We start from the raw sequence: 11,225 nt of genomic DNA on the forward strand, positions 1-11,225 counted from the left end.
CGGATCTGCCCCCGCGACCCTGGGATCCGGCAGGGGAGCCAGCGGGGTGCGCACACGCGGGATGGACAGAATGCCTGGACCTGGGCGAGGAGGGCTGAATAGGGAAGGCTGGGCACCGGACACTGCCCCTGGGGGGCGTCCCAGTCTTGGTCCCAGACTCAGAGCTTCCAAGAGCTGGGTTCCTGGGTTCTGGCAAAATAGTTGGATCTGAAAGACTGGAAACAACTGGGTGGCCTTCCCTCTCACAGTCCCAGGATGTGGTCTAAGGGTCGGTGTTGTCCATCTGAAGGGATGAATGGGAGTAGATGGAGCAAGGGTTGGAGATTTTTCTCCCCACACTCCTCACTTTCCAGTACGCTGAACTCCCCCCCCCAAAAGTTAACTTTCAGGACACTCCTGCACTTTGACATCAGGGTTTGTGACCTGTGGTATACGTTAAACTCTGTGGCAAAATTCTTAAGAACCAGGAAGAGCTGATCCCAAGAGGTGATGGGAGTGGGATTTACAGGTCAGCTTTCATGGCTTCTGGAACCCCTGAGGCAAAGGGGCAAGTTCCCTAGAGCAGGAGTCTAAGGCTAGTTGGCCTCTGGAATCTTAGAAAGTGGCCTCATCCTTGAGCCTCTGTGTCCTCCTGAACTGTCAAATGGGTGTGATGAAAGTACCATCCTCACCTCTCTCGGAGGTCAGAAAGACAGCCAAGTCCTACAAACACAGGCATTATATCTGTTCTCTAACTCCCTACCAGGTCTCATGATATCAGATATCTCTTATGCATGCATTCAGTACCTACTTTGTTGCTTTGGGGGCTTTGTTTTGTTTTACAGTGCTAGAACTTGAACCCAGGGCCTCATGCATGCTAGGCAAGTGCCCTTCCACTGAGCCATATCCCCAGCCTACTTCCTGAAGTCATTTGCTACATACTTTGCAAGACAATAAGTGGTGTTGAGATGGAGTTTCTGACCTCCTGGAATTTGCAGTGAGATAAGTTGGGTACACAGAGCAAGGTGTGCAGATCTGAGCTGGAAGAGGTTGGGACTCTCCTCCAGTTGGGGGATGTTAAGGCAGTCTGAAGGTGGAGGCAACTATGAGCTTAGCCTGGAAGAGTGAGGAGGGTTTCCATGGCAGATGCCAGGGGGAGGGGGAGGCTGATTTGGCAAAGATGAGGGAGAGGTGGGACATTAGGCCAGAGTGAAGCCTGCGAGGAGTCAGGTTGTAAAGGGCCTTGAATGCCACTCTGAGGAATTTGGATTCTGTTTGAAAGAGTAGGAAACATTCATTCACTTATTGAAGAAATGTCTGTGGAGTTCATACACTGGTGGCCAGAAACCTGAGTCACAGCCATGAATGACCAGATAAGAATGCCTCCCCTGGGGCTGGGACTGTAGCTCAGTGGTAGAGCACTTGCCTAGGATGTGTGAGGCACTGGGTTCAAATCTCAGCACTGCATATAAATAAAATAAAGGTCTATTGACAACAACAACAAAAGTATTTAAAAAAAAATGCCTGCCCTGGTGGAGCTGATGTTCTAATTGGGAGACAAGGAACACAAGTGAATACAAGATAAAGGATCTCAAATGACATCAAGAATTAAGGAGAGCTGGGTGCAGTGGTACACACCTATAATCCTAGTGGCTCAGGAGGCTGGGGCAGGAGGATCACAATTTTGAGGTCAGCGTCAGCACCTTTAAGCAACTAAGTTGCTTAAAGTCTCACTCAAAATAAAATATAAAAAGGGCTGGGGAGGTGGCTCAGGAACACCCCTGGGTTCAGTCCTGATTAAAAAAAAAAAAAGAATTAAGGAGAAAAGGCCCAGAACGCAGAAAGGCAGAAGGGGGGTTCAAGAGGTTGCCATTGTCAATAAGCCACTCAGGAAGCCACATGGTGAAGGTGACCAGATGGAGGTGAAGGAGGGAGCCGTAAAGGTGTGTGAGGGAGAACATGATTCAAGAGGGGCATGGAAAGAGGAAAGGGGTATAGATGAGCGTCTGGCTGGTGGTATCGAGGGCCTGGCCCCTTCCCTCTGCTCACCTCCAGCCTGCTCTGGGCCCTCCCTGAACCTGCTGTCCTGGCTTGGCACTCAGAGTCCAGCTGTGCTCCCTTCCCAGGACCCAGCTGCAGGACACGCACATGCACACACGTCCACACTCATCTGCACGTGCGCCTTGTCCTGACCACACACCCCCAATAGACTCTGCTCTCCAGGGCCCCTGACTCCTGCGTCACTGTCCTGACCTAACTATGACGAGGGGGTCGGGGATAGTTGGGGGTGGGGGAGGACACAGTCTTGAGGAAAGGGTGGAGCCTTTTGAGCTGTGGGACCTGCCCCTCCTCTCACAGTGACTTGTCAAGATCCCTGGGTTCCTGCCCACCAGAAGGGAAGGGAGACAGGACAGGCCACCAGCCTTTAGGTGATGAAGCCTGCTAGACAGGGTGACCTGTCCCCTGGGATCTTTGGAGAGTTAGATTGCAGCTTGGCAGGGAGTTGGGGGAGAGGCCCGTGGTCCTCCCCACACCCAATCTCAGTGCCATAGTAATCCTGCTGAAGGCAGAGGCTGGTCTGGGGTCCGAATACAACCCAGATGTACTTGGATACGCCTAGCAGGGTCCATTAATCTGTCCTCGGTGGCAGGGGACCTTGGGGAACAGGAAGAAAGTAAGAGGGTACCTGGAGCTCCCCCTCCAGTGCCTCCCATCTTGCCACCCAGTGCCCCTCCATCTGCCTGCTGTATTTCTCTGGTGTGGTGCTGACTCAGCCCTGGAGCCCTTAAGGGGGTCTCCTCCCTGACTTCCCCATCGACTCCCTACCTAACCCTACCCCGTTCACTTTCCCATTGAACAGCCCCCTTTGTGTGATTCCCTTGAGCAGTGGCTCCCCACTGCCTCGGAACTGAGGACCTCCCTGGCCTGTCACCCACCCAACTTCCCAGCACCTTCTCCCAATGCCCACTCCCACTCCCTCCATCCCCAGAGCTCACTCCAATGCTTGTGCCTCCTGCCCTTTCCTAATTGTGCCTTCCTCCTGGGTCACCTTCCCACACTATCTCCCCTTTTTCTTCAAATTACAAACCCAAGTTTCCCTCCTCTTCCCCATTCCCACAGCAGGAAGTTGTCTCCTTCCTCTACACTGCCATCATCTAGGTACAATCTCAGGTCTCTTGCTGTCAGAGCCACCAGGTCCATCTGTCAGTCTAGCACTGAAAACTCCAGGAGATATTTATTAAAAGTCTCTGCTGGGAGGGATACTCTCTCTAGACATGTGGCACAGGTGTCCTGGTACACAGAGAAGGAAGGGCAGTATATGGAAAGTCTCACACAACTTGGTTCCTGCCAAGTACCCGGGCTGTTTATGGGCCTTACTCTGCCGTGGGGAGCATTCCATGGGTATCTCCATGCCTGGCTCCTCAGCCAGAGAATGGGAGGAGTGAGCCATTTCTGGCCAGCTATCTTCCTGGGATCCTGGACTTGGGAAACCTCATCTCCTTTCTGAGTAGTCAGCCATGAAGCCCAGCTTGAAAGGGACAGTTGTGACAAAATGGTGGCTGAGGAGGAGTCAGGCTCTGTTCCACAGATTCCTCCTGGCAGCCAATTGAAATTGAAGATCCAAGTAAAAGCAAATTTACAACCCCCCTGAGCTGTCCTAAACCCCAGGCAGCACGGAGCCCCAGCTGCCTGGAGTCTGGCTGGGGAGAGGGGGGCCTCTGGGCCCCCCATCCTGCCTCCTTTCCAAGCAGTGGCTTCTTGGCTCAGGAATTCAGCCAGCCGGCCCAGAAGACCTTCTGTGCTGGGAAGTAGGGTGGCTGGGGTCCTGGGAGGGGGTGTGTGTGGCGGGGGGGAGCTTCCTGGCCCTTGGGAACTGGGAAAGAAGCAAGAATGCTGGAGAAGGGGTTCCTGCTGGAGTTTCAAGGCCGAGTCCTTTTCAAGGTTAGTTTGGAGAAACTGAGGCAAGGGATGCTTTTTTGGTCATAAAGCAGCCAACAGAATCAGACCTCTAGGTTTCTGTTCTCAGCAAGCAGCTCTGTGAAGGGGCTCAGTGGCTGAAAGGGGCTGTCTGGTGAACATCAGAGCTGAATCGGTGACCTGAACTCTGCTACTGACTTGCCAGGCACCTATCTTGGCCAGGTGACCTTTTCTCGGAATGAAGATTCTGTAGAATGGAGATGGCAAAAATGATGGGCATTGCTTCCCAGGGCTGTGATGGACTAGAGGACATCTGGCATATGAATCAAGAACACAGCTATTATTACTCTTGTAGTCCTCGGTCGGTCTTCCTCTGGCATTGTCTACCGTTCCCTCCTGGGAGTTGGCACAGATTTTTGGCACCTTGCCTTTGGTACAGTAGCTGCCCTGACCATGCATCTTGCTGGAAAAAGATCATCAAATAGAGGGGCCTTGACCACACTTCAGCAACTAGCACCTGGACACAGTTTTCACTCCCTGCAAAAGCTGTGGATGGATAAGGGGCAGATATCAAGACAGTTCAAAACTTGGTTTATTCAAAGCCTGGGGCCCACCAGGTATTTCTTGGGGAGACCCAGAGAAGCCCCAGTAACCTTGGTCTGAGTGAGACCTTTGGGCATACCCTAAACAAGCCCTGAAACATTACAAGATCACCTTCCCTGGTTATTTATGTCTTAAATTCCCCAAATACTTGAGTCCTTTCAGGCTCCCACAGCACCATAGACCTTCACATCTTGTCAGATTTCTGCAGAAAGTACCAGACCACATCTTAGGATTCTAGTTCTTAAGTATTGTGAAATATTCTCAAGCCCCCTCCTATATTACTAATCCTGTATCAGAAGATGGGACTGGCAAATGGTCCAAAGTAGCTTTTCTGTCTAAACAAAAACAAAATTAGAAAGTCTTAACTTTAAAAAAAGCACCACTGAGCCAGATGTTATTATCCAACGATAATCCCAGGTACTCAGGAGGCTGAAGCAGGAGCATCACAAGTTCAAGGCTGGCCTGGGCAACTTAATAGGACCCTGTCTTAAAATAAAAAATTAAATGGACTGGGGATGTAGCTCAGTGGTAGAGTACTTGCCTAGCATGTAGGAGGTCTTCAGTTCCACCCCAGAACTGCACAGACAAAACCAAAAACACGTCTTGCAATTTAAATGGAAGGATTTTTTCCTACCACATAGACCTTTCCAGAGGTATGGTTATAATGACAAGTTTCATTTTGTTAACACAGAACTTAGTGACTTCATGAGGATTTTTCATGAAATCCACTGAGCTCTTGTTCCTATATAGGAATATAGTCCACACTCTACTTCAAGGAAGCTTATAGCAACCTTAGACATACGCTTCAACACCCAAACTTAGCAAATATGTTCCCAAATTGTTCATGGTTCACTAAGAACTAATGAACTATCAGAACTTGATGTTTGATCCCACAAGTATTCCCCTAATCTGATGTAAATAGCCCTTTGGCTTGTGTCTTAGTTCATAGCCAGCAAATAATTTTAGTTCTTTCAGGAAAGTGTATTTTTCTTGCAGCAAACAAGACTCACCAACTCTGAGTTGGAAGAGATCTAAGAGGTCCTGGGAAGGTGAAGGTCCACCCTCTGCTTGTGTATTTCCAGTGACAAGACATCTGATATCTCAGAGAATTAGAGGCTTGTTTCAGTGAAGCAGCAGGTATCCCCTGTGTACCCATCCATGCATCCATCTACCATTCATTCACCAGAAAAGCATTTCTTGAGGTTATCCCTCAGTTTTGTAACTAACTTCCTGATCACCTTACCTAGAGAACAAGGGACCAGTCACGAACAGGCTTTGTACAAAAATCAACATTTTCTTTCTTTTTTTTTTTAATATTTATTTTTTAGTTTTAGGTGGACACAATATCTTTATTTTATTTTTATGTGGTGCTGAGAATTGAACCCAGTGCCCCATGCACGCTAGGCGAGTGCACCCCACTTGAGCCACATCCTCAGCCCCAACAATTTCTTATTATAAAAACAATATGTAATTTTTGAACAACAAGAAAACACAGTTAAACCGAAACCCAAACTAAAAAGTACCCATAATGCCATTAGAGAGATGGAGTTGTAAGTGGCCATTTTCATTCTTTTTTCTTGGGTCTTGCCCCAAATCTCTGTGTAACTGGACACCCTTTGCCCTGAGGAACTATGTTTGAACATACTTGTCCGACTCCTCCAGAGATTCAAGGGTTTATGAACATGACATTGTTCCCCCAACTTCTGACCAAGCACTAAGAACACACTTGGGACAAAGTGCTGGGCCTTCTTAGGAAGGTCATCAGCCAGTCTAAACCAGTTCCTGTGTCCTAAGGGCCTGGCCTTTCCCTTTCTATGCCTGGCACCATCAAAAGCCTGACAAAACTAATAGCCCAGACATCACCTACCTTCCCTTCTCCCCAGTCTAAGATGCCTAAAACCATTTCTTAGCCAGATGGCTTCAATCCACTCGATAGTAGCCCCGTTGATTGAACCCTTACTATTACTAGGACAGTTCCAAGCAATTTGCAAATTACTTGTCTTTTTAAATCTGTCTTGCTTCCCACTGGACTTTACAGGACCAACATTTAATACCTCTTCTGGAAGGCATGGCGCCCAACACAGATCCCCACAAATAGCAGATGCTCAAAGATGCTATGGATGATATGCGAATGTCTACACCTCCTCCAAGATAAGCATTTGGAGTTGAATCTGATCTCCTGGAATCTGTTTCTGAATTGGGAGTTTATTTCCCATTCATTGTGGGGTCTGCACCGATTGAGTAAAAAGGATTGACACACTTGTGTCCTCCCACCTCCTCTGTTGGACTAAGCTAAGGTGGAGGTCAGAGAGCCAGTAGAGGGAACAGAGTTTGGGGCTGGCCTCTCTGCAGAGGTCCCTAAAGACACAAGGATTCTTTGCTCCACCCACTCTGCATGGACCCAACAGATGCATGAGCCTGGTTCACACCCACTACCTGCTCCCACTTTCTAAAGCCCACAGTCCCTCTTGCTTCAGTAGCAACATCTATGGGCTGGTTCCCCAGAGGCCACTGAGGAAAGCCCCACTGGCAAGCAGTAAGGAAACATGGAAGAGAAACAACAAATGGGCCAGGAGTGGGAGCTGCCAAAACAAACCAAGTGCAAAACGGCCGCCTGCCACCACCTCAGCTGGGCCCAGGCCAGGAGCGCAGACAAGAACACATACGTGCAGGGAGACACACAGGCCATTGAGTTCCTTGCAGGCTTCCCACTATGCTACTGGAACTACTGGGGGCTCCAGAGTAAGGGAGCCTTGCAGTCAAGGGTGATGGAGGGAGGAGGATGACAGAAATGTCAGTAGCCTCATCTCCCCAGTGCCTCCTGCTTCTTAGGCACCTTTTGTCCCTCCAGTTCCAGAACATGCCCTGCCTATTCATGAGTCCCCCTTGATTTCTCTGCCAGATTGCCCCTTCCCTCTTTACTGCCTGTCAGACTCCTATTTATCCTTCAATACCAGGTCAAAGGTGAAGCCACTTTGGACCCCCAGAGGAAGTCAGCCTTTAGCATGTCTTCACTTTTATTACCATAGCAACTATTACTTCTTACACATCTTACTCATTCACAAATGTATGTGTGTCCACTTCCCCATTAAGTGCTGAAGTTCTTACAGGTATGGCCCATGCCATATACACAAGCCAGAGGAAGGGATTTCAATTAGGAGCCTGTAAGGCTTTCAGGTTCAAACCAAATTACCTTCATAGTAACTATGATAAAATTCAGTTACTAACCTTCCAAGGCTTTCAAACTCTTAAGACCTCAAACAATAGTCAATACCACAATTTATTTTATTTTATTTTTTTTAAAGAGAGAGTGAGAGAGAGGTAGAGAGAGAGAGAATTTCAATATTTATTTTTTAGTATTTAGCAGACACAACATCTTTGTTTGTATGTGGTGCTGAGAATCAAACCCGGGCCGCACGCATGCCAGGTGAGCGCGCTACCACTTGAGCCACATCCCCAGCCCAATACCACAAGTTATAAATAACTAGTACACATGTATATACAATCATCTCTTGGTGTCTGAGTGGGATTGGTACCAGGACCCCAGTGAGAATACCAAAATCCAAGGAATATTTAAGCCCCTTATATAAAATGGCACAGGATTTGCATAGAATTTGTCCACATCCTCTTGTATATTTTATTTTGGTACTGGGGATTGAACCCAGGGGCCCCTTACCACTGAGCTACATTTCCAGCCCTTTTTGAGACAAGGTCTCCCTAAGTTGCTGAGGCTGACCTTGAGCTTGCAATCCTTTTTCATCTCTCAAATTGCTAAATTACAGGTATGTGCTACTGTGCCCTCATATACATTTTAAATTACCTTTAGAGTACTTATAATTCCCAAGACAATGTAAATGTGTGTAAAAAGTTGATATATTATTCAGGAAATGACAAGAATAGACAGTCTATATATTTAATACACACTAACTTTTTAATATTTTCAATTGAATCCAAAGATGCAGAGCTTGTGGATAAAGAAGGCTAACTACATGTACATATCTGATTGAAAAAGCTTCAGTAAAATAATACCAGTCAGGCACAGTGGCACACACCTATAAACTCAGCTACTCTGGTGACTAAGGCAGGAGGATTACAAGTTTGAAGATTGCATGAATTTAGCAAGAACATGTCTCAAAATAATTTTTTTTTAATTTTTAAAAAATAAATGGGAGCTGGGTGCCGTGGCACACACCTGTAATCCCAGTGGCTTGGGAGGCTGAGGCAGGAGGATCTCGAGTTCAAAGCCAGCCTCAGCAAACTCACTGACACCTTGTCTCTAAATAAAATACAAAATAGAGCTAGGGATGTGGCTCAGTGATCCAATACCCCGAGTTCAATCCCCAGAGCCAAAAATAAATAAATTAAAAATAAACAGGAGTGCACACGTGTAATTCCAGCTAAGACAGGAGGATTGCAAGTTCAAGGTCAGCCTCAACAATTTAGTGAGACCCTATCTCAAAATAAAAAGGTCTAGGGATGTGGCTCAGTGGCTAAGCATCCCTGGGGTCCATTCCTGCTACCAAAAAATAAAACCTGGCATGTAGCTCAGTAGTAGAGTGCCCGTGGACTCAATCCCTAGTACCCACCCACCCCCAAAACTAAATTGTATTTTTTTTAGCTTAGTTGCCTTTTAAAAACAAGGCTGTGACCCAGTATATTGATCTCAAGGTCCACAAACCTGTCACCATCACTTTGATAAACATTGCTTGAGATGACTCTGGTTTGATAAACCTGAAAGATCAGGTCATCCCATAAATACCCAAATGAGAAAACATGTATTACCTGTGTGCCCAGTAATTATTCAGGGGAGACTTATCTTTCTCACCAAACAACCTAGCCAGAAAGGCTTCAAAGGCTCTGGACTCCAGTTGCCCAGAAGCTACCTGGGCCCTGCAGAACCAGGAATTAAATCAGTCAAAACTGTCCATTCCTTCCATAGAGCCTGACATTAGGAGATTCCATTTGCTTCCATCATCCTTAAATCACCTTTCCTGTGCCTGGGAACCATTACCAGGGAGGAGTCTGGCAAATCTATAGGCATACAAGCAGCCCAGCTGCATAGGCAGGCACGTGGCCTTTATCCATCCAGTCTTCCTCTGAGGGCATGAAAATGTTAAGGCGGACATCTAGATTGTTGGGCTTCTGTACCCACTAAACAGTTTGTTAAGGTTACATGTCATAATCTGTTCTGTAGGAAACATCTGGATTACCCTCCTGTACCTAAAAAACTTGTAAAGTTTACTCCTCTCCCTATTCAGGGACACACAGAATTGCACAGGGAAGAAGCAGTAGCAGTGAGCGGCAGGGCACCATCACAACTTGTAGTTTTTATTGTACAAGACAAGAAAGATCCACTGTTGGGGCCCAACAAGAGACAATACACCTCCCTGCCCTCAATTCAGAGTCCTTGAGCTGAGGGAACAGGCCTTTCTTTTGGCACCAGAGACTGAAACCAGGGGTGCTTAACCACTGAGCCACATCTCATCCCTTTTTCTTTTGATAGGGGCCTAAGTAGGTGAGGCTGGCTTTGAACTTTGAATCCTCCTGCCTCAGCCTCCTGAGTCTCTGGGATGAGTGTTCTACCACCCCGGCTTAACAGGTCTGTTCTCAGAGTTCTGGCAGTCATCAGTGAAAGAGCCAAGTCAAGACAGCCACATCTGGGCCTACCTGAGGTGATGGGGGAAGGGGGAGGTAATAAGGGGGGCAGCTTCATTTCGATTACTTGGGCGTGACCCTGAAGACTCGGATGTGGATGGCCGAGTTGTTGCGGATTCGGGTCAGTGGCTCTCTGGTGTCAGTTTCTGGTTCCAGTTCATCCACAAGCTCCACAGTAGAGGTATTGGCAGCCACCTGCAAGGACCCGAAGCTGCCTGCCTGCAACTGCAGGGCAATGTTGATGGCGCGGTTGATGGCCAGTCCCAAGCCATGAATGTAGATCTCAGTGCATGCATTCTGACCCCGTGTCCCTCCGTCCAGAAGCTTCTGGCAGCGGGCCAGCTGGGCCTTAAAGTCAGTCTTCATGTTGACATAAATGTCATTGGGCCTCCGGGGCAGGCGGTGGGGAAGCCTTTTCCGAAGGGTGTACTCCACCGGGTCCAGCTCAGCGTCGACTGCCCCGCGGGGCTCTCGGTTTTCAGCCATGCTGTGCACCCTGGCATGGGAAAGGGACAAGATGGGAGAGTCACAAGCTACTCCGGGTATTTTCCCATCTCGCTTCCCGTACAAAAGGTGTACCCGGGAGGGGGCACGGTTGACGCCCCTCTTCCCTTCCAGCCTCTCTCCCCAACTCCGGTTCTTATTTGTTCGTCGAGTCTTCCCCAACCTCACGCACCTCCACCGCCTCCTCCGCCAGCTCTACCGCGCCTACCCTCTGCGCTCCACAGTGCCTTCCGGGCGCGCGGCCCGCTCCGCCAGCCCACTCAAGGGTATGCGGAGCAACCCAAATAGAGGCTGCGATCCGCGACCTTCAGTCGCGGAAAGGATAGGAAGGCGGCGCGCAACACGCACGCCAGACCCCAGCCCAAAAAAGGGTGGCGAACTGCGCCCCTGCGCCCAGCCGTCCGCGAATTGCCTTCCCGGCCTCCGTTCTCCCCGCCCCTTTCCTGAGAGCTCGCGCGAGTGCGCGAGGAGTTTGAGCACCGCGAGGCTTCCGGGCGTGACGGGATCTACACGTGTACGCCGGGGGCGGGGCGGGCGGTGGGGGGAGGGGCCAGGAGGTGCGGGGC

General features: G+C 48.9%; 2 protein-coding genes across 4 annotated transcripts in view; both read right to left on the minus strand.

Annotated features, from left to right (window-relative positions):
• Positions 1 to 10,213, minus strand: part of Epo (erythropoietin) — a 13,421-nt gene extending 3,208 nt beyond the window's left edge. The window contains exon 1 of the mRNA XM_015490709.2: positions 10,168 to 10,213. Within this exon, the coding sequence (XP_015346195.2) occupies positions 10,168 to 10,213 (46 nt within the window). The remainder of the gene's footprint in view (positions 1 to 10,167) is intronic.
• The window catches only part of Pop7 (POP7 homolog, ribonuclease P/MRP subunit), a 2,646-nt gene continuing 1,228 nt past the window's right edge, over positions 9,808 to 11,225 (minus strand). The window contains exons 1-2 of one of the 3 annotated variants that reach the window (XM_015491499.2): positions 10,868 to 11,112; positions 9,808 to 10,651 (exon numbers count right to left, since the gene is read on the minus strand). In XM_015491499.2, coding sequence (XP_015346985.1) covers positions 10,219 to 10,641 — 423 coding nt within the window. In that variant the 5' untranslated portion in view covers positions 10,642 to 10,651; positions 10,868 to 11,112 and the 3' untranslated portion in view covers positions 9,808 to 10,218. Of the gene's footprint in view, positions 10,652 to 10,831; positions 11,113 to 11,225 lie in introns of those variants that run through there. The other 2 variants (XM_015491498.2, XM_048790008.1) reach the window with 2 other exon arrangements.

Source organism: Marmota marmota, unplaced genomic scaffold, assembly GCF_001458135.2.
Source record: "Marmota marmota marmota unplaced genomic scaffold, marMar, whole genome shotgun sequence".
Classification (NCBI taxonomy): Eukaryota; Metazoa; Chordata; class Mammalia; order Rodentia; family Sciuridae; genus Marmota; species Marmota marmota.